Source organism: Pelodiscus sinensis, chromosome 26 (genome assembly GCF_049634645.1).
Source record: "Pelodiscus sinensis isolate JC-2024 chromosome 26, ASM4963464v1, whole genome shotgun sequence".
Taxonomy (NCBI): domain Eukaryota; kingdom Metazoa; phylum Chordata; order Testudines; family Trionychidae; genus Pelodiscus; species Pelodiscus sinensis.
The window spans coordinates 17,348,696-17,371,744 of record NC_134736.1 but is presented as its reverse complement, the minus strand read 5'-3'; the positions used below and the strand labels follow the sequence as shown (position 1 = coordinate 17,371,744).

Sequence of the window (23,049 nt, the reverse complement as noted above, 5' to 3'; positions counted from 1 at the left end):
CTTTTGAGTTGAGTGCTTCATTTGTTTTATTGTGCTACCTAATTCTAAGTCTCTCTTGATACTTCTACATATACAGAGAGGATTCTTTCCTGACATGTGTGGGGAAGATCTTCCCACAAGATTGACTATCTTTAACAATGCCTTGGGGCAGGTCCATCTCCCCCCCCTCCCCCCCCCCCCACACTTTTCTGTCACAAGATAGGGAGTCCTAATGCAGCTCTCTCAACACATAGGTTCCCCCTACCCAAAAGAGAGTAGGGGAGTCTCTCTGTAGGATCACTTCATAAATTACAGGGTTAGTAGAAGCTGAAAGACACACACACACACACACACAAACAGCTGGTTAGTTGGAAAAAATCAGAAAGAAGGAAGAATAAAATGTGACCCTTCATTTACTCTAAGAAGCACGTCAAGGTGCTTTAACTATTGAGCAGGTTAAATGACTGGCCAACTGAATGTCACAGTCAAGCATGGAATCCTGGATTTATGGCTTCCTCTGCTCTAGCCTCTACTGCTGTGGATTGAGAGTTAGTATTCCTCCCCTAGCATTTGCGGTTGAATAAACTGGCCTAGGAAAAATGAAGATCTCCAACATAACTGAAAGGGAGGATTCTTCCTCCATTTTAAATACTGGATTCTAACAAACCAGTGCATAATCTAAAGCATTGCTGATGGTACATGCTTAATCTGTAGATGGGCCCAAGCTGTATGACTGGAAGCCAGCTTCAAACACACTATGGCTACGTCTACACTGGAGGCTTCTTGTGCAAGAACTCTTTTGCGGAAGATTTCTTGTGCAAAAAATCTTCCACAAGAGCGCGTCCACACTGCCATGTGCTTTTGTGCAAGAGCATCCATGGCAGTGTGGTTGCTCTCTTGCTCAAGAAAGCTCTGATGGCCATTTTAACCATAGGGGCTTCTTGCACAAGAAATTCATGTTACCTGCCTACACTGCCCTCTTGTGGAAGAGCTCTTGCGCAACAGGGCTTATTCCTTGTGGGGAGAGGAATAACTCTTCTGGAAGAAGCCCTGTTTTACAACGCTGTACTGTAAATTTACTTGCACAAGAACGCTTGTGCCATGTAGACAGCAGGCAAGTTTTTGTGCAAGAACAGTTGTTCTTGTGCAAGAAGCTGCCAGTGTAGACATAGCCTATGGGTCAGGTCTGTTTGGAACTGGGGTTTAGAGTTACAAAAAAAAATCAGGATAGTCTGCAGCTTCTGATCCTGGTTGGGTCTCTGAATAACCACCACCAAGGAATTCTGGTTTGGGCCTGTCTAACTTCAGCTCACATCCGAGGGATTTGTGCACTCTGTGATTTATGCCTACCAAAGTAGAGGAATTCCGTATGCAGAAGGCATGCCTGGGTTAGTGAGTGCTTTGTCTATTTATTTGGGAGCAAAGAATCCCTGTGGCAGGTGCATTTAACTCTTGCAAGCTGTATAAGAGGCACTGTAGCTATCACAGTATCTCTTCGAAGCAAAAACTCCTATTTCCTGAAAAACAGCATTCAGCAGCATCTCACTTGCATGTGCCACTTCTACATACAAATAGTTGCCCCAGTAATCTCCGATTCTAAGATTAATGCTCCTCTACATGGGAAACCTCCATCACCGTGCTGAAATGTTTTAATAAAGGCCCCATGCCCCCCTTGACACTGTATCTGCAACTCTTTATACACAGTGTTAGTACTATATAAGTGTCACTTAATTTACAAGAGAATTGCTCTGCAATAATGAGTCACATCAGACTAACGCCGAGTATTCATCGTGACTAATTATCACAGGAAATAATAATGCGTTATTAATGGCTAGGGGAGAAAAGCATCACGGTTTGCCTCTAGGTGGTGCAACTGTCCCGCCAGGAATTTTTAGTTAGTTATAAAAAGCTCCACAAATTCCAGTGCCACCTCCTCATGTCCCCATGTGGGAATCAGCAGTCCGGTCCATTTGCTTGCTTACCTAAAGCAGACTCTCTCTCCTCCCTTCAGGGGCTCCGGCCTTTTACTCTCTTCCTTAAATTAGCAAAGTGTCCTCAAATAGGAGTATCTCTCAGGGCTGCTTTCCTGTGGTTGTTGCAAGACACTCATTGATACAGGTTATTTCCATGATAAGCAAACACTACCTGTGGCGTACGTCAACAGAACAAAGCTAATGGAGACAAGTGGTCGCCAAGTGAAACAGACATCACTTCTTGGAATTGTCGCAGCTTATAGGAAGGGAATCCCAAACTAGCAGTGGTACAGCTTAAGGGCATGACTATACAGGGTTAGTATACAGCAAGCTGGGCTATAAATCTACATTGCACTAGGTTGCCACATGCTGCGTGACCCCTGCTACCATGTAACAAGTGTTCTGTAGTAGGTTAAAGCACCCCATGGAACTTGTATGCAGGAGCGGGGGTGCACATCAAGCTAGTGCACTGTGGATTGCTGCCTACTAATTCTCTGCATGCTGAGCGTTAGCGTACATTTTTGTGTAGCTCTAAGCTGCTGTGAACCTTCTGCTTCCCCAAATCTTGTCTTATGTTTGCAACAGCAGCCTAAAGTCCAGGGCAGCATGGGGAGCAAGCATTGGAATGGGAGACAGCAAGCATTGGGTGGTGCCGAGTTACGGTATCTTTTTAATAATTAAAGTGACTGCTCAGGTTCTCTCAAAAGGTTGAGCACCATGCTAAAATGACCTTGCGGATGACCATGTGTGTCAGGATAATGCAACAGCACCCTGAGCACAGCAATGTCAAATTAACATATTTTGCAAAGAAACATGGTGAGGGTTGATAAATGATACTAGTATTTACAAGACCATTAAATGACAGTGGGAGCAAAACGTAGGGAGGAGCAGTGCTACCCATACCCCAGCCTTCTTGGCTCAACATGCTTCAAAGGAGAATCCGTTAGCAAATGGAGTCCTGGAGCCGAAGTCAAGGCTGTGCAATGTCCAAGGCAAATGGAAGAGAATTTACACCTTCCCTTATTTCCTCCCGGAGCCATAGAGTTCTCCCAAACCTGGCTGGAGTGAGTTGATCCTTCCAACTTCAGAGTCCCTGTAAGGAACAGAAGCCCACCCCCACCTTGTGAGTAATACTTCCTTATCCGAAGCATAGTTTTGTATGCACTGGTAACTGATATTATTTCTGCTTCCAGCACCTGAGAGGCTGCATTGTTAAAAATGCAACAGTCCATGCAATCAAATGCAGAGAAGTTCTAAACTTTGAGTCCTGTATCTGAAATGATAAATTCTGGGTTTTTTCCTGACTGAGAATGCGAACAGAGAGACCAACATTTCCCAGCAAACAGGAGACTTGGAAATTCTGTTTCAGAAACACCAAAAGAGGGTGTTCCTGAAACAGGTCAAAGGATCATGAATGCCAGTTTCACTTAGTGGCAGAGATCTCCAGGCTACTTCGGAACAAGGCACATGCCATCCCTTAGAGGCTCAGCTTCAATGAGGTTTCATTGGAAAATGGCTAAGCAGCTCTGCCATGGAGAAACCAGGTTTGACTCCCTGCTTTACTACAGACTCTGGCTACGTCTACTCTGCAGGCTTTTTGCACAAGAACAGCCAATCTTACGCAAAAACTTGCAGAGCATCTACACTGCACGCATGTTCTTGCACAAATAAATTTACAGTGTTGGAAAACAAGGCTTCTTCCAGAAGCATTATCCCTCTCCCCACGAGGAATAAGCCTTCTTGCGCAAGAGCTCTTCCTAAAGAAGGCAGTGTAGACAGGCAACATGAATTTCTTGTGCAAGAAACCCCTATGGCTAAAATGGCCATCAGAGCTTTCTTGCAAGAGAGCATCCACGCTGCCATAGACACCCTTGCGCAAAAGCACAAAACAATTCTTGCTCTTTCGGCTTCTGTTTTCAATCGGTAACGCAGTAATAATAGGCCTGCCCCACGTCCCTGGCGTTTGTGAGGAGAAATCCATTAAGAGCTGAGCTACTGTGGGCCACATCAGTGCCTATGATAAATACGTTCCTGGCAGCACAAGGCCAGGTTTTTTGCTATTCAGGTTTTAAGAATAATCTAAATGCACCCACAGTCTGTACATGCTTAGCTGCTTCCAGTGCTGTGGCGGAAGTGTCAGCTACAACGCAAGCCTGGGGTACGTAGATGCCCACGCCTAGGTCTCAAGCCTTTTGTCCGAACGACATAGCCTCGTTTTACTGCACCACTCCCTAGTGGTTTTAGGCTGCTCCACAATTCGGGGAGCAGAATCGGCACGTGCACCAGGCACTAGCCAAACCCTGGTTGTGTATCAAGCTTGCGTACCTTATTGCAGGTCACAGCCTTGGCTACTCCTCCACAGGCACAGCGCAGTTTTCCTTGTTTTCCGAGGGAATGGCGAGGTAATCAGTCCTACAGATGGAAGAAGAGCGATCACCACAGGCCAAAGGAAGCCCAGGGAGATGGTAGCAGCAAGCATACGCTGAGCTGCTTCACAGGGAGGATCTGTTGAGAGTTGCCACCGACCTCCTGGTTTTCAGAAACACCAAGCGCCTGTAACTTGGCACCTCTTGACATGTCAGCCCTTACCTGCCCTTGGCTGAGGAAATTGCAGGGCAACACCCCAGAAAATGTTTTAGGTGTGCTCCTTCCTCATGGATAGGTGGGGAGTTGGAACCAGGATAGTCATAGGAATATTTTCTCCCCACTCCCGCTGCACACAAAGGGCCTTTTTCTCTGACATATATATAAGGAGAGAAACATACAGTGTGGAATAATCTCCAGGGCTGTCTCTAGACTGGAAAAAACTTGCCAGCTGTCTACACTGGCCGCTTGAATTTCCACAAGAACACTGACTTCCTACTGTCTGAAATCAGTGCTTCTTGCGGAAATACTATGCTGCTCCCGTTCGGGCAAAAGTCCTTTTGCGCAAAACTTTTCTGCAAAAGGGCCAGTGTAGACAGCTCAGATTTGTTTTCCACAAAAAAGCCCCGATTGCCATTTTCGCAATCGGGGATTTTTTGCGGAAAAGCGCGTCTAGATTGGCATGGACGCTTTTCCGCAAAAAGTGCTTTTGCGGAAAAGCGTCCGTGCCAATCTAGACGCTCTTTTCCGCAAATGCTTTTAACGGAAAACTTTTCCGTTAAGAGCATTTGCGGAAAATCATGCCAGTCTAGACGTGCCCAGGTGTCTAAAGCTTGAACTACCTCAATCTTCTTTAAAAACAATGTGTGATGTTTATGATCCTAAGTACAGCATATTGTAGGTAGGTCCTGGGAAGACCTACACTCTTCGGACAAGATGCCTTATGATACCGCAGTCACTGCAACTTGGCCAACATGTGTTCACTCTGAATTGTAACATGGGCCTTGCTAACTTACAGTACGGCCTCTTTCAGGAGAGACTCAGTCTTGCTACATGCCATGAGGATTCTGAGATGCGGCAACAGAAATGAATGTAAGATTTAAATGCTTTTAATGGTGACCAGATCCCTTGATGAACCCTCTCAACTACAGCCAGTAATTTCTGCTGCGAGACGCTCACTCACACAAAGATCTGTAAGATTTTTACTTACGCATTTTCCTGGACAGTCTCCTCTGCTTTGGAGACCTTCCTGTAGCAATAGACCATTTCTATCAGCAGCCACAAAGTAAGGAAGACCAGAAGAATGTACATCATAATTTCAGAGATGACTGACGTGAAATCTTCTCCAGCTGTTGGGGAAACAGAATTGAAATACATGACTGATCTTTTAGAAGATTGTCCAGTGCAAAACAGGTTCTAAAAGAACTGGCCTGCTCCTGTTTTCAGTCAGCTGATGTTACCTGCAAGATTGAGCATCAGAAGATACAGGATTGTAGGGTTACTTAAGCACCTCTTATTGGAACTAAGGCCAGCAGGCTGAGTCTGCTGCTGAAAATGGAGGCAGCGTCTGAACTGCCATTTGAGTGAATAGCTCTGAAGCAGCTTAAGAGGCTGTGGCTAAGTGAAGAACAGAGCCTGCCAATGCAGCTGCATGCCATCTTGAACTGCAGTACCTGAGCTGAAGTTTTCTGCTCCTATCCCCAAACCAGCTGCCAGAAGTGGAGGAAGAATCTCAGCCTGGTCTGAGAGGGGGGGAATCTCTCATCAGCTGTTTCACCGTGCACGCTCATGGAAATAAAACGGACATGTCCTCAAGCTTGCCACTAACTCCAGTTCTGTTCTCAGAGCATGCACCTGCACAAACGTGCATCCCCGTTTGAACCTAGCTTAGCCTGGAGGCTGATATTGTTGTGTGCTCTATTTTCCTAATCCCTGGTGCATGGCTAGAAGTCCGCTCCAGCTTGAGGGGACTCTCAGAAATTTACACAAGATCAAAATGCTTTCAATGGTGGGCAGCAGGACTTGTAGGGAGAAGGGAAAGAGATTCACAATCAGGACAGATATGGGGTGGAAATCTTGGCCCACTGAAGTCAGCAACAGCAAACCTCAGCAACCAAGACTAGTGAGGGGCCCCCCTTCATCTCAGTGGGCTGCAAGATTGAAAGTGGTGGGAAATATGCATCCTGTTGGGCTTCTACCTGGATCCTGTGCACCCCCTCTCTGCCCCTTTCCACCAGGCCTTTCACACTCTGTCCCCACGTCTCCTCCTTCCACACAGAGATTGAATGGCCACGCATCAGCTGATTCTGAAAGTGCTGGGAGGAGGGAGGAGCAGGTAAGTGCAGGGCACCAGTGCGTGAGAGGCATGGGGGAGGGGAGCAGGCCGCAGCAGGCTCACCACAGGCATACCTACTGACTTAGGATGGCCAGCCTTTCAGGGTAAGCAGGGAGTGGGAAATGCAGGTGTAGTAATGTGCAGCTAGAGGTGGAAAGAAATGGAGACGGAAGAGTAGAGGAAATCACCCCCGAGAAGTGAGCACTGAGTGCCACTAGGGAATAGCGCCTGGAATGAGCTGAAAAACAGGAAGCCCATTGTGCTTTGCTTTGTACAACATATTTCACTAGCTGGTCCCTTGTCCAAGAGCTGCTGGCTGAGCCCAGCTTTCGGGGGACACATTTCTGAGCTCCCAAACTGGGCATACAGCCAGCACAAGCGCTGCAGGCTTTCGCATCCGCCTGTGACAAACCAGACGGAAGAGTGTGGCTGGGGAAGTATTTGCACAGAAACTTAGTTGGCGGCATCCCCCCCCTAGAGATACCACTAAAAAGAGCATTGTCTGGTGGGCAACAGCCGTGGCCAGGCAGGTCCCACCCAATGCCACCAGTCCTCCATACCCTCCTCTACCACAGTGAGATGGATCAATCTGGAGCTTGTGAAGAGTGGGCGATGGATCTCAAAGTCAAACTCCCGGGTGACGTTACAGGTATAGATCCCCGAGTCATTCAAGGTCACATTTAATACAGTGATGGACACATCCTGCATGTCTTTGCTCCCATTCCACTGTAGCCGGCCACTGAAGCGGCTTGGAAATTCATGGTGAACTTTTCTGTATTCATAGATCTGCAAACAAATGGGGGGAGGGGTGGAAAGTAAAGAGTCATTAGTCACCTACCAGTTTGCTGGGGCCATTCCACTCCCCACCCTGCGATTTCTTTTCTAGCTATTGACAGTTCCCAACTAGCAGGTGGTTTAGAACTTCTCTTGCTGAAGCAGCTTGTTTTAAAAGTGCTTTTCAGGAGGGTGTCTGAAAGCACTTTGCAAAGAGGGCAATCAGAATTGTTTCCATTCTACAGGTGGGGAAAATGAGGCACAGCAAGGCCAAATGACTTGGCCAAGACCAAAGCAGAACAGAGGCAGAATCAGGAATGGATTTAAATACACACAGTTGTGTGAGAGCACTGGAAATTGTGGTCTGAACACAAGTGTAGCAACAGAATATTGAAACTGTGCTAAGGATAAATGTAATGACTTATTCACCTAGCCATCAGCACTGGGGGCTTGATCTTCAACTTGCCCTGAACTGGGCCTCCCTTTCTACACGGTCAGCTTTAGGAGCGTGAGTTGTTCGGTGCTTGAGATAATTTTGATGAATGGGTATACCCATAGCCTACGTCTAGACTGGCATGATTTTCCGGAAATGCTTTTAAAGGAAAAGTTTTCCGTTAAAAGCATTTTCGGAAAAGAGCGTCTAGATTGGCAGGACGCTTTTCCGCAAAAGCACTTTTTGTGGAAAACGTCCGTGGCCAATCTAGACGTGCTTTTCCGCAAAAAAGCCCCGATCGCCATTTTCGCGATCGGGGCTTTTTTGTGCAAAACAAATCTGAGCTGTCTACACTGGCCCTTTTGCGCAAAAGTTTTGTGCAAAAGGGACTTTTGCCCTAACGGGAGCAGCATAGTATTTCCTCAAGAAGCACTGATTTCTTACAGTAGGAAGTCAGTGCTTTTGTGGAAATTCAAGCGGCCAGTGTAGACAGCTGGCAAGTTTTTCCGGAAAAGCGGCTGATTTTCCGGAAAAACTGGCCAGTCTAGATACAGCCATAGAGCAGTACTTGTATGTCTAACTTGTGCCCACAAATAATTGTGGGTGCAAAACTGTAGCCACTAATTTGTGCACCCACAAAGTGCAGATGCAAGAAGAAAGACAATTGTTTAAAAATCAGATTCATCCCCTCCACCTACAGGCATGTCGGCAATTTAAGCTCACACTGTGCGGTAGTTTAGGAGATTGGTGAGAGCATGTGGACCCTCTTGCCAGTCTGTAGAGGACCAGTCCATGCCATTAAAACACTCCCTGAATCACACTCATTAGCATGCTCAGTAGCTAAGCCAATCCTGAATTCCCTTCTTATGCTTTATAGTTGTCATAGAGTCATAGAACCATACAGCTGGAAGAGACCTCAGAAGGTCATCAAGTCCAGCCCCCTGCCCTAGGCAGGACCAATCCCAACTAAATCAACCCGGCCAGGGCTTTGTCAAGCCGAGACTTAAAAATCTCTAGAGATGGAGACTCCACTACTTCCCTAGGTAACCCATTCCAGTACTTCACCACTCTCCTAGTGAAATAGTTTTCCCTAATATCCAATCTGGACCTCTCCCACCACAACTTGAGACCATTGCTCCTTGTTCTGCCATCCATCACTACTGAGAACAGCCTCTCTCCAACCTCTTTGGAACCTTCCTTCAGGAATTTGAAGGCTAATATCAAATCCCCCCTCACTCTTCACTTCTGCAGACTAAACAGACCCAAGTCCCTCAGCCTCTCCTCATAAGTCATGTGCTCCAGCCCCCTAATAATTTTGGTTGCCCTCTGCTGGACCCTCTTCAATGTGTCCACATCCTTTTTGTAGTGGGGGCCCCAGAACTGGACACACTACTCCATGGCTACGTCTAGACTACATCCCTTTTTCGGAAAAGGGATGTAAATTAGACGTATCGCAATTGCTAATGAAGCGGGGATTTAAATATCCCGTGCTTCGTTAGCATAAAAATGGCTGGTGCTTTTTTCGGCACAGAGCTTTGTCAGAGAAAAGCGCCAGTCTAGACGCTGATCTTTCGAAAAATAAAGCCTTTTCCGAAAGATCCCTTATCCCCATTTTTATGCTAACGAAGCGCGGGAGATTTAAATCCCCACTTCATTAGCAATTGCGATACGTCTAATTTACATCCCTTTTCCAAAAAAGGATGTAGTCTAGATGTAGCCCAGATGTGGCCTCACAAGAGCCAAATAAAGGGGAATAATCACATCTCTGGATCTGCTGGCAATGTTCCTCCTAATGCACCCTAAAATGTCATTAGCATTCTTGGCTACACGGGCACACTGTTGACTCATATCCAGCTTCTCATCCACTGTAACCCCCAGGTCCTTTTCTGCTGAACTACTAGGGTATGTCTACACTAGCTCATTAATTCGAGCTAGGTAGGCAAATCAGGCAACCAGAGTTGCAAATGAAGCCCGGGATTTAAATATCCCAGGCTTTATTTGCATGTTCCCGTCTGGCCGCCATTTTTAAATCCCCCTTAGTTCGAACCAACTGCCTGATTGGCAGATTTGCCCACCTAGCTTGAATTAACGAGCTAGTGTAGACATACCCCTACTTAGCTGGTTGGTCACCAGGTCTGTCCAAATCAAAGCTCAACATGAGCTCTGTTCTCTAGCTGAGACAAAAACTTTACTTCTTCACATGCACATATGCAAATATGCAAGACTGCATACACTCAGGACTCATTCTAAAAATCTGTTGCTTCTTATCCATCATTGCCACATCCCTCTATTTTAACTCAGTCAAAAGGACTGTTCCAAAATCCTCCTACACAAAAGTCAAAAGTGCACACAGAGACCGGCTAAGTGCTTCACAAATCCCATGATGGAGTAACTTTCACAGGGATGTTACTGTGCCACCATCATTAAACCAGCGGGTGAAAGAGCTGTCTAGCACTAAATCCTGGTTTCAGTCAAACCAATGGCTAGAATTACAGGGGCTTCAGCGGGTTTTCTGTAGAGGGTGGCTCATACAGTTACCTAAATGCTTCCAGCTCCCATCCAGCACGCACCATATGATCCATCATCTATAGCCAAGCCCTTCGATTCAACCGCATCTGCTCTAATCCCACTGACAGAGACCAGAAACTTCAGGATCTCTACCAAGCATGTATAAACCTCAACTACCCACCTGGAGAAATAAAAAAGCAAATTGAAAGAGCCAAACAAATACCTAGAAACCATCTACTACAAGACAGACCCAAGAAAACCAACAATAGAACACCATTTGTCATCACCTACAGCCCCCAACTTAAACCTGTCCAACATATTATCAATAAATTACAGCCTATACTGGAACAGGACACTAAACTCCAAGAAGCTCTGGGAGACAGACCCATAGTCTCCTATAGACAACCACCTAACCTCAAGATGATTCTTACCAACAACCACAGGACATACCACACTAATACCAACCCTGGTACTTTCCCTTGCAACAAACCCCGTTGCCAGCTTTGTCCACATATTCACTCTGCTGACACCATTATTGGGCCTAACCAAGTGAGTTTTAAGATCAAGAATACCTATTTCTGCGCATCCAGAAATATAATCTATGCTATCATGTGCCGAAAGTGTCCGTCTGCTATGTACATTGGACAAACGTCTCAGACACTTTGCCAAAGAATCAATGCCCACAAAACAGACATTAGACAGGATCACAAAGAAAAAACAGTTGCTTGTCATTTCAACCAGAAAGGACACTGTCTCAATGACCTAATCACATGCATCCTACTCCAGAAGACTTTCAAATCTGCACTTGAAAGGGAATCCTCTGAACTGGCATTCATGCTAAAATTCGACACTCTCCACGGGGGGCTGAACAACGACCCCGAACTACCTTACCCATTACAAAGATAGCTTCCCCAATTATCACCTCTAATACCATTAGCTCACAGACATCTACCTTTCCCCACCTCTAATATCATTAACTCACAGACACTTACCTTCCTTTCCCCCCCACCCTGCATCCCCCTTCTGTTCTGAAATGTGATTTGTCCTTTTCATATTTGTTCATTTTTTTAATTGTATCCTTTGGTATATATGGCTGTGACTATTTTCTTCCACTATTTGATCTGAGGAAGTGGGTCTGGCCCACGAAAGCTCATCACCTAATAAACCATCTTGTTAGTCTTTAAAGTGCTACATAGTCCTGTATTTTGTTTCAGCTACACCAGACTAACACGGCTACATTTCTATCACTAGTTTATTTCTAGACATCTCAGTCCATCCTCCAATCTTCTATCTGCCCACTCTGCACCCATGTTTGACTGTCTGCATTGCTACTCTGCAGCCACACGGTGAAGTCTGAGAGAAGCCAAGTTCCCTGCATTGTGGCTGCTGCTTGACAGGCTCAGTCAGCAGCCTGGTCGAACTAGCCTAGGATCTGTGTCCTGGGGGAAACACATCAGCTGCCTTCTCCTGTAAGTAGTGTAGCGCAAAACACAAGTAGACAAGTGCACAACGCAGGCTTGCATTCTGCCACTGACCAACCATGGAACTAGGGCAAGTCCGTTCATATTTCAGTGCCTGTTTTCTCCTCTCCTTTCAGCAGTCTTGTTTATTTAGGCTGTAAATTCTTTGGAAAAGGGACTGCTGGCTGTGTGTATGTACACATACTGGGGTATGTGCATCCCCTTACACCATGTGGTCTGGAACTCATTAGGCCTTCTGAGTGCTGCTGCATGACAAATAAGCAACTGGATCAATGATGGTCGGGGGAGACAGTTATGAGACAATGTTGGTAAAGTGCTTTGGTACCTTTGGGGGAACAGTGTGATACAAATGAAAACACTGCAGTGGGGCTAAATAACTTAAGGAGCATTGTCATTTTCAGGCCTGTGTGAGTGGCCGCTGGACATTCTTGTCTTTATCAAGTCAAAATGTCACACACATATAACCCATATTACACTTGCTGCTCTTGTTTTCCTTGTGTGACTTTCACCAAAAACTTGAATGCTCTGCCAGGCCTTTTCACCTCCCTTACCTCTTATCCCTTATTTGCTGGATACTTTCCCCACACTAAAGGCTAAGGAAGCAATGAATTAGGTTAGCAAATCTGCATACCAGCTCATCTTTCCCCCCTTCAGTCTTGTAGAACCATTCCACCACAGTGCTTGCAGACACTTCCTCTCTCTTCATGCAGGAGATACAGAGCAGCTTCATGTGAGTTCCTTGCACAGCCTCCGTCTCCGAAGGAACTTCCACGCAGACTGGAGAACAGATGCCAGCTGAAGCCATTGGGCCAAAATAACAGCAATTGGAGATCGAGATGGAGGAAAACAAAAGATTTTTTTATTCAGGTCTCGTCTTTTACAGAGGTATTATGAACCTCACTTGAAAACCATCTGCTTTATTACCACGGCTCATGGACAACGTATAAAAATCTAAACTGGCAAATTTTACAAACTTTCCTTCTCCAAGCTGAACTCTGTAAATACATAATTAATAATAATTAATAATCTGTGATTGCGGCAGGCAAATTCCTAGCAGCAGCAGCTGCCTTGCCACATTTTTAAGTCCTTTTAGTGCTACTTTAGAAAGGAATCACCCTAATACGTTTGCTCTCAGGCACAAACAGTTCAACATACTACCCCCTCGAAGGTCTGTTACAGCACTTCTTGAGCTCTGTATTGCACCTGCCTCTGAATCCAGCCTACAGGAGCAATTGTGCACTAAATGAATCTGGATGTTTCAGAGTGATGCTGTGTCCAAATCCAATCATTAGGATTCACTAGGCTCAACGCTTCCAGTTTTGTGGTTTTGTAATTTTTATGTAAGTACAAGAGGCTTAGAGTGAGGCAAAGTTGGCTTCTGGGTAAGCTTTAGCGTCTGTGTGAATGATAGCCAAAAAGGCTTTCAATTAGGTCAACACAGAAATTGGCAGGTGTAAAATACTTCCCTCTGTAATGAGGCAGCCTTCTCTTCTCTGCAGCTAGGCACTACAGCCTCCTACTCATCAAATGCTGTCTTGATACAATGTAAACCCATGCTGCCTAGGAATGGGAAATATCAACAGGAACAGCTTTGTCTAGAGTCTTATGCCACTAGCATGATGCTGACTGTTACCTTCATCCTCTTCCCTGTAGATGAGGTCTGGGATTGTCTTTTGCAGCTGTTGCATTGTAATTATTATTTGGGCTGACAAACGTCTCCACCTCCCCCTGTAGGCCTAGAGTGTGAGAGCTGTGGGCTTGATTGCCTGCTCCCAGTCTCGTCTCCAGCAGCCCGGGTGCATGTCCTAGTCTGTGGGGCGCGGTGATGGGTTACTTCCTTGCTTTGGTCTGTGGAAGCTGTTCCACATTAATTAAATACTGTTCGGGCACGCACAAGGGCACAATGCTCTCTGTAGTTCAGGGGCTTGGCTATGCTCTTGGGGTGTGGGGAGAGGTGGATTTGAATGTGACATGTAGCCCGGGAGAGTGTGCCTGCATTGGGGGAGGGGGAGGTAGTAGTGGGCTGATCGCTTCCCTCTTGCTTGTGGACACTGTTCCACGTGTGTGTTTTGGGCCAAGCTTCTTGCTAACCTCGCTCTCCCGTCCAGTGGTGAGAAGGGATTTGACGAGGGTTCCCCCCCTGGCCAGGTGAGCACCCTAATTCCTAGAGCAGTGATAGGAGCACCTGCAGTCTTGCCAGCTGAAGCTGTTCCATGCAATGGCATTGCTCTTGGGGCCAGGGGTCCGGCTGCACAGATCGGCTGAGTGTGGAATGTTCAAATCCCGTTTATGCCAACAAGGTGGGAGTTAAAGCAGGATCCCCCTAGCCCAAGGCTCTGCTGTGCTTCTGTGGCACCACAGTGTGGGGGAGGGGGCTAGTCTTATGAGCCCTGCTCTTGCTACCAAAGCTGTTCAACTTCAATGAAACAGTATTTGGGGAAGGGAGCCTAACGCCCGGGTGCATAATCCAATGGCCAGGCTCTGGGGCTGCTCTCACAGAGGGTTTGAGGCAGCGGGAGCTGTGGGGAGGGCCGCACTGTGGAGTCATGGACAAGCTCTTCCCTGTTCAATAATGACAAGCATCCGGGCAGCCTTCCTTCTGCGGAGCAGTGGTTTGGCCACGGGGCTGGGTTGTGGGTCCAGTCTTGCCTTTCTGGTGCTAAGGAAGGTTTGAGTGGGTCTGTAACAGCCGGAGCAGGCTTTGGGGTACTGCAGTGGGGGCATGGGGCTGGCATCCCTCGTGCCTGGGGAAGCTGGTCCACTGTAATTACATGGTATTTGGGCATCAGTGTCATCTAATTCCCTCTGTAGGCTGGTGGTTAGTTGACAGACTGGAGTGTAGGACATGTGGGTTCGATTCTCCCCAGGCATGTGTGGCCTGCTCCTTCTGCATTAGGACAGCAGGTGCCTCCCTTCTTGCTGCACCAAGCTGTTCCACTTGAATTAAATATGACTTGGGCCAGGATGTTACTGTGACTTACTTGTTAGGCCAGCAGTTAGGCTGTGTCTCTGGCCTGAGGAAGCTGTGGGTTTGACTCTCCCCTGGTCCATATAGCGTGACCTGACACCCTACGGTGCCTTCCTACTCTTTGCCTGGGGAAGCCGTTCCACTTGAGTTAAATGTGTTGTGGAGCGGGTGCCCAGCTACGTCCAGTGGTTAGGATGAAGACCCGGGTTTGAACCTGCAGGGGGCTTTGTGCAGGGATCTCTAGCCACCTAGGTGTTTGGCCTTCATGGTGGGCCATCCTTGTCCTGACCCCCTCTCTTTCTCAAGAGGCCGGTGACTTCTTGGGAAAGGGAGGGGATTGGGCACAGGGATCGCTCACCAATGACTCTCCCCAGAAGGTGGCCACCCCAGATCACAGCCCTCAAAAGAGTGGGGGAGTGCCTTGGGGTGCCTGACACAAGCTGGGACTGATCATGGTGGACTGGGCGGGGAGGGGGGTTACTGCTCAGCAGCAAAGCTTTAATTAAAAATAGCAAGAGAACCTGCAAATGGCCTCTTGGCCAGATCCAAGGGCTCTGTTCTCTCACACCACAGGTCCTCCTGACAGCATGAGTGGGGATTTAATTCAGGGCCACCAGCACAGCACGCAAGCACCCTAACCCGCCCCCCACAGAGGGCACTGAAAGCTTACCCTGGTTGATAAATAGCTACAGTGGAGCATCCGAACAGTAAAGGACGGAAGAGCCAGTGTCCACACAACAAGCCGACTAGGGATGGGAGCCAGCCCCTTACAGCAGCAAGGTTTGTATTCAACCACAGCACTGCCAAAGCAGGCACATGGAGCAGATGGCCCAATGCCCATGTCATGGTTCCTGAACTTGGCCCACGTTCAGCACAAAGGACTGAGGGAGCCCCCACAACATCCCACTTGCCCAGCACTGAGAAATGCTCAAGGGGTCAAATCCCCACTCTTCAAGAGGAAAGGGGGCTTGAACAGTACTCTCCCCCAGGGGGGATTGCATCCCAAACCACTGGACCACCCAGGGCCTTTTGCTATGGCCTAATGACTATTTAAGGAAGGTGGCCTCCCTTCAACAGAAGAGACTGACAGGAATGTGGGAATTCCTCCCAGCAAAGCACTAAGGTCATTCAGTTGAGAGAAAAGCAATAAAGGTTCAAATTCCTTCTCAGTAAGAGCATAAGGGCATTGAACCCCAACCTCCCATATGCTGAGCATCACCCCCAACCACTGGCTGCCTGCACAGCTGTGGCTCCAGGAATAGGTAATGAAAGTGGAACAAAGCCACTGGCACTTCAGAGGGGCAGCCAAGTTAGTCTGTAACAGGAAAAACTTAAAACACAACTAATAGTCTGGTAGCACTTTAAAGACAAAACTAGAGAAGATTGAGGGGACCTGAGCACCCACTAGCTGGCTTGTCACCAGAGAGTGGACAAGCTGAGTGTGAGTTGAACTAGCATCATCCACATGCTGGTGAGCACCCAAACCACAGGACTACAGAGGAATTCGCATAGCAGGTGTGGCAAGTTACTGTGTAATGAAAATGGTACAGTCTCAATATGCTACAAAGTGCAGCCCTCAGCCTATCCTTTATGTCAGTCTTGGGGTGCATGCCTGCTCTTTGGGCAGGCAGAAGGAAATTGACTTACGGTGTTCCCCTGCCAGGTACTAACCTCTGCGTACCAGCCATGGCAAGGAGCGTCTCTAGTGAATCAGGTGCCTAAATCATTTACTGAGCTTGTTAGGGACCTGCCTGATGCCCCACCAAGTATTCAAGGGGGAAGGGGCCAGAGCCATCCTGTGTACCTTTCAACCTAGGGTCATCCCTTGTGGTGTGAAGTGAGGGCTGCTTGAGTTTCAGTCTGGAAAAGAGACAGTGCGGTTGGAGAGGACAGAGGCCTGTACACTCATGACTGGAGTGGAGGAAGAGACTCAGGAAGTTTATTTACTTCCCTGCCCCCCCCCCCCCCCCATAAGAACCGCTGAAATTAGTGGGCAGCCAGTTTAACGCAAACCAAGAGCAATACTTCCCACAACACGCACGCAGCCTGGGCCAAAATTATGAGTTCAAAAAAAATTAGTTTATGGTGAAAACAGCGGAGTCAATAGCCACCACTGCAGAGCGTGTGTGGGAGACAGCTCCGTACCCTGGGGAGGGACAGGGCCTCAGGCAGAAGGGATAGGCTGCGGGCAGCCAGTCGTCCACACCACCTGGATTGTGAAACTGGACTTTCCCCCTGCCCTCAGAGCAGTGATGCTCCAGCAGCAATTCAAAGTGACTCAAGGCTCCAGCTGCCATTGTTGCTACTGAATCACCGGGCTCCAGGGAAATTGCCCCTCCCCCCGTCGGAGGCCTGGGTGAAAAGGTTTGCCAGTGGCTATTAGCCAAAATGGTCAGGGACACACCCCTGTGCTGAGTATCCCTAAGCCTCGGTCAGACGCTGGGAGTGTTCAACTTGATGATTGCCCTCCTTTGTTATTGCCTAGGAAGCCGGTCAGCAGAATGGCCGTTGGGCTAGGTGGATCATTGGTCTGAGCCACTCTGGCTGTTCTAATGTTCTTCCCTTCCCTCTCTGGCTGATGAGATGGGATTTGGAGAGCCGCACCTATCACCCAGGTACCCTAATCCTCTTGCAGCCCTCATGCATGCACTGATTACAGAGCTACATCTTCATTAAGCCAGGATTTCAATACTAGCGAGCCCTGGGGTAAATACTGGGACAGCGGGCCTACACCCCTCTGGAAAGTTGCCATTCAGACTGTTGCCAGCATTACAGGCATAAGCATTCATGGGCTAAGCAAAAGATTCAGGACATGCTGGACATTTCTTGGCACCAAGGGAGCATTTCCAAAAATACAGAAAGCACAAAAGAGCCAACCTTTAAGACCAGCAACAAAAATCCCTCCAGATTTCCTAAGCAAACTGAAATAATTGCAATAAAAAGTCTCTTTGCTTTGCATGAACTACCCATCAGTCAGTCCCTGTGATCCGCCTGCTGCATGTTTACATGCGTTCCGCCCCTGTGGACTGGCAGATCAACGTACACAACATTCTAAAACACTAGGGAAGACGCAGCAGAGCACAGACAAGCATTATTGAAAGGCACGGTTTCTGTGATCAGGCCACTTAATAATAACCTAATTGATGTAATTAACTTAATATTAATGCCATTTCCTTCTCTCTGCCAACCAAACTAAAAGCCACCATTAAGGCCGGGTTTTATTTGAGAGGCATTAGGAAAGGCTCGCTGGGGGATCAGGTCTTTAGAGGAGCACGCTACAGCGGCCAAGCTCAGGGCTGCTTGGAGGCACCCAACCCAACCCAACCCAAGCCCACAAAGAACGAAGGCACCTACCCCAGATAAGCAACAGGGCTGAAGAGAGACAGAGACACCCTGCGGGAGCAGCCATTATTCCGAGAGGGGAGCGGTTCTCGGGCTGGAAGAAGGCTCGTCGTGCCCAGTGTGCAACAGGGTCTCAGGCTGCCGGCGGATCCGCGCTGGGGTGCTGCGATCGGTCAGCGGGCTAGGGGCGCAGGGGAGCCGCGTGTGATTTTAAGGTGCCATTTTCTGGCGGCAAGACGCTGGCTGGACCCCAAAGGGCTGGAGTCAGCACCACGGACAGGTCTCCCGGCAGCCGGATCGCTGCCCCCTCGCCCCCAGCGAGCCAGGTTCGTCCAGAATCCACGCGGGGCTGCCCCGGCCGGAGCCACCTGCAACCCTGCCTCCGCCGCCCGGCCCGGCTGCCGCTAGGAGCAGCGCGCCATGGGGAGGGAGGCCCCCGGCATGGCGCACGGAACGCAACAGCCGGGGGAAGGCTGCGGGGGCTCCCCCGGGCGCGCAGAGGAGGCGGCGGCTTAGAGGGGCCGATCCGCCCCCTCCTCCCCAATCAGATCCGCCCGGAGCGTCCCGAAGCCCGGAACCGGCAGGGCGGGGAGCAAGGGCGGCTGGGCTGGGCGCGCCCCTGGACTGGGACCGGCCGGCTGGGGGCGCCTGGCTCTTCGCCCCTCCCGCGGGCCAGGTGCATCGCAGCGCCGCCGCTACACGCGCTTCCCCGGCGGCAGCATCAGCAGCGAGCCCAGCCTTCCCGAGGGATGCTCGCTCTCGCCAAGCATGCGCGGCCACCTCCCTTCCTCCCCGGCCAGACAGGCCCCCGCTGCCGCCTCACCTGCCCTGCCCGCCCCAGGCCCTCCCGCCTGGCCACGCCGGCTGATCGCTCCCCCCCCCCCCCCCCAGCAGAGCCACGCGGCCTCGGTCCCTTTTCTGGAGCAAGCCAGGCGCTGGGCGCAGGCACGTGCGGCTCCGCCGGGCCCCCCGGGCTCCACGTGCCATTCGCTCCAGCGGCTCGGATGCCCCTGGGGGCTTCGCTCCCGGAGCTGTAGCGTCCCTCGGACCCCCCCATGCACGTACGGGGCAGCTCTGCCGGGAGCGCTGCGGCACCAAAGCAAAGCGGGGGAAGGAGACGCGGGGTCTTTATCCGCTGGCAGGACACAGGCCGCGAGGAGCTGAGCGCGAACATTTGGAAGGCGCTGAAGGTCATTAGTGTCACAGGAGGAAATACTGGGAAATCCTCGCGGCTCATCTAGCAGCAGGCCGGGCTCTGTGGCCTTGGAGAGGAGCCACAACATGCGCCTCCGACGCAGAGTCACAGCTGAGCCGCTCTGGGAAAATCGGATACTCACTAAGTGCCCCCTCTCCCGCGTCCTTTTCTTGCTTCCTCTTTTCTTTACTTCTTGCAGGAGGCAGGCTAGGGAGCAGCTGCACCGTGGGCACGGCCCTGTTAAGTAACCTGCTGCACCCATAAGAATATATGGAGTTTGACTTCTGTATGGGGGAGGGTGTGCTCCAGCAGTCAGGCCAATGCCAAGGGTGGGGGCGGGTAGGGAGAGGATTCTACACAGGTCCAAAGCAGTTAGGGAAGCAATGTACCCCTGCCCATGCCCAGAAGAGACGGGCAGAAGGCTGACTTCCAGTCACTACCATGAAAGGCACTGGGGCGTATCATTTCAATTCAAAGATTGGATACATGTTATAATCGCACAGAAGGGTTCCTCCTCTAATCCCCAAACACTATAGCATTGGCCCTGATTTAACAAGTTTAGAGTCCCTCTCCCAAATGCAGCTGTCACACGGATGGAACTAGCCTAACCAAGCTCACTATTACACAGGCATAGCACTGGAATTGGAAAAGGTTCAGAAAAGGGTAATAACATGAGGAGGGGTATGGAACGGCTGCCATATGAGGAGACATGAATAAGACTGGGACTTTTACACTTTGAAAAGAAACAGCTAAGCAGGGCTATGATAGATGTCTATAAAATCATGACCGCTGCAGGGAAAGTAAATAACGAAATGTAATTTGCTCTCTCATAACACAAGAACGAGGGGGTCACCAAATGAAATTAATAGGCAACAGGTTTAAAACAAACAAAAGGAAGTGGGTTTTTTTCATACTAAGCACACACAACCTGCAAGAACCTGCCGTTTTTATGTTCTTATGTACAGGGTATGAAGAGTGCTTGATTCAAATGTACCTGCAGAGACAAATTTAGGTTGGCAAAATACATTTAGTATGCAAATGTTTTCTTTTCACCCTTCTCTCGCCCTAAGTTGAGGTTGAGGGATTGGCACTGAAATATGTGCTTGATAGGTTTGCTTTTGCTAAATATGAACTGGGAGAAAGGAGTTGTTCTGTTTTTCTACATATGGTCAGATCAAGTTTCATGCATTTCATTTCTACAGAATAATAATACATAGTAACCATTATCTATGAATAACAACAGCAAAATAATAAAATAGTGATTTCTATCAAAGTAAGATCCTGGAATCCTCAGGATCACACCTCCTTCGTGCTAGACAATAGCCCAATATATAGAAGTTGCTTGTACTCTAACCAAGTATCATGAATGCCCTGTGCTCAAATAATGAGGGATAAGAAAGAAGTTACGTTGTTGCCAGATAAGAGGTTTCTGCTAACCCATCCTCTCACCCAAAGGATGCTTTTCTCTAGTTTAATGACACTTGCAGACTGAACAAGGCTCAGTGGAAGGACAATTCCTAGCCAGTAAGACATCACAATGAGCATTAAGCCGTCTGCTTGGCTTCCTCAGTTCTGGGAAGCATACTGCAGACACAATCACTAAGAGCAGGCCAACATGGGAAATTTACTGGAACAGCTATTCCAGTTTAACTCTCTAGCTACGTCTACACTGCGAGTTTTTGCTAGAAGAGGAAATGCAAATGAAGTGCAGATTAGGATTTTCTCGCACTTCATTTGCATACTCTCCTCCGATCTGTTTTTGCGCTGGGGTTTTTTGCACAAAAACAAGCAGTGTGGTTGTTTTCTTTCTGCGCAAAAAGCTCCTTGTGCACAAGATTGGCATACCCCCTTTTTTGAGGCATAAGGATCTTGTGCAAAAAGGGGTTTTTGCAGAAAAAGGAAATGGCCACACTGCTTGTTTTTGCGCAACTCCCCCTAGTACAAAAACGGATCAGAAGAAAGTATGCAAATGAAGTGCAAGAAAATGCTAATCCGCACTTCATTTGTATTGCCTTTTCCAGCAAAATTCGCAGTGTAGACGTAGCCAAATTTGTGTGAACACTCTATTTCTGGAATAACAGTGCCTTTTTCAAAGCTGGGTAAACTAACCCAGAAAAAAGCCAGAATAAGGGAATTCACATGGAAAGTCAACCTGGAGCTAATCAACCCTACTTTAATCAAGAATAATTTCCCCATGTAGACGAGCCCCAAATAAAGGGCACAGGATAAGGAGACAGACATTGTTGTTCTACAGAGGTATAGGATTTGTCCCCAGTTCACCTCCCACAGTGTAAATAATGCCTAGTGGATGGCTGCTGCTTTGTAGGGCTTTTTATAGACACTCAGAAGCTATTGAGCAATGTTCCTGGCTGTCTCGTCTGACAGCCACGTGTTTTGAAGAAGTGCAGTGGAATTAACATCTGTTCTCAGCAAGCCAGGTGCACTGCTGGAAAACACAAGTCCTTGCAAAACACAGGATGCTTGGATTAGCCGCGCTGTACTGCATGTGCGATATCTGTTCTAATTGCAGCCACCCTAGAGAATCCTGACAGCGAAAGAAAGGCAGCCTGCCTGAGAACGTGCAATTAAGGGGAAGAAGATCAATAGTGCTGACTCAGTTCGTAGCCACTAATTGGCTGTGCACTTTCTAGTCCCTTAGCATGGTCCCTCCATCAGGCACCTGACCTAGATACATCTTTCTGGGAGGAGGTATCATATGGATGAAGCCCTCTTTCAAGCCTAACCCTGGATTCCTCAGCCTAGGAGGGTGAGGGTGCAGAAAGCATAAATACAGGTCTCACTGGACTTAACAGTATGTAGTCAGCAACAAACGACACATTAAATAATAATATGTGGCAGAGCTGGGAATAGAACCCAACATGAAAATCCCTGGGCCAAAAGGAGACTGAATTCCCCTGCCCAGCTTTGAGGGTGGTGGCTCTGCTAGATGTCCAGTAGGTAAAAGCTCTTCATTTTTGCTCTGTCCAGGATACAAACTCATCTTCTTGGCCCTAGTGGGGAGTTATTCTTCAGTCCTCGATTGCTTTTAACCTTGTGGGAAATAGAGAATAAACACCTCCCTCATGCCAACTGGAACAATATGCAGCCAAATTGTACCACAGCCAATGTTCCCTCTAATCTTTTCCCTCTATGTGCAGATTTTTTCCAGCCATGTGCAGAATAATTTTATGTGCACTGAGGCATGTGCGAACGTGCACCACCAATAGAAACACAAAATCTTATCAGCTGAGTGGCATTTGAATTTCTCCTGAGCAGCCTCACAAGCAAACAGCTTACAGTGAACGCTGACACAACCCAGTGTCTGCCACAACTGGAGCGTCAGTCTGTTTCTGCTACACTTCATTTTTATCTGCTTGTTTGGGTTTGCTGAGAAAGAGCTAGAGAAATACACACACCTTAACACAGGCATGCCCCTCCCCAGTGCACATGCACACAGAGTAAATGAAGGGAACTGAGACAAGTGGTGAGTGTACCCCACATGCATGCTCTGCAGCAGAGAAACTCTCCACCCTTTCCGATCTCCGGCAGGGACTCAAGCACTGAGGGACATAAATGTTGAATGCGACCAAAGGCAGCACCACTTACCATGTCGGGGTTGCTATGACAACCTTCCCAGATACTACAGCACAGGGAAAAGACTGAAGCTTTTGTATCCGAGAAAACTATAAATAGGAGA

General features: G+C 48.4%; 1 protein-coding gene across 4 annotated transcripts in view; it reads right to left on the bottom strand.

Moving 5' to 3' along the window:
- Positions 1 to 61: 61 nt before the first annotated feature.
- LOC102452976 (sodium channel regulatory subunit beta-3) overlaps positions 62 to 23,049 on the bottom strand; it is a 122,039-nt gene continuing 99,051 nt past the window's right edge. For 2 of the 4 annotated variants that reach the window (XM_006116617.4, XM_014570242.3), the window contains 5 exons: positions 12,479 to 12,642; positions 7,212 to 7,437; positions 5,527 to 5,665; positions 4,278 to 4,364; positions 62 to 3,045 (listed from right to left, as the gene is read on the bottom strand). In XM_006116617.4, the coding sequence (XP_006116679.1) occupies positions 4,301 to 4,364; positions 5,527 to 5,665; positions 7,212 to 7,437; positions 12,479 to 12,642 (593 nt within the window). In that variant the 3' untranslated portion in view covers positions 62 to 3,045; positions 4,278 to 4,300. Of the gene's footprint in view, positions 3,046 to 4,277; positions 4,365 to 5,526; positions 5,666 to 7,211; positions 7,438 to 12,478; positions 12,643 to 18,169; positions 18,339 to 19,222; positions 19,349 to 19,494; positions 19,600 to 23,049 lie in introns of those variants that run through there. The other 2 variants (XM_075909422.1, XM_006116618.3) reach the window with 2 other exon arrangements.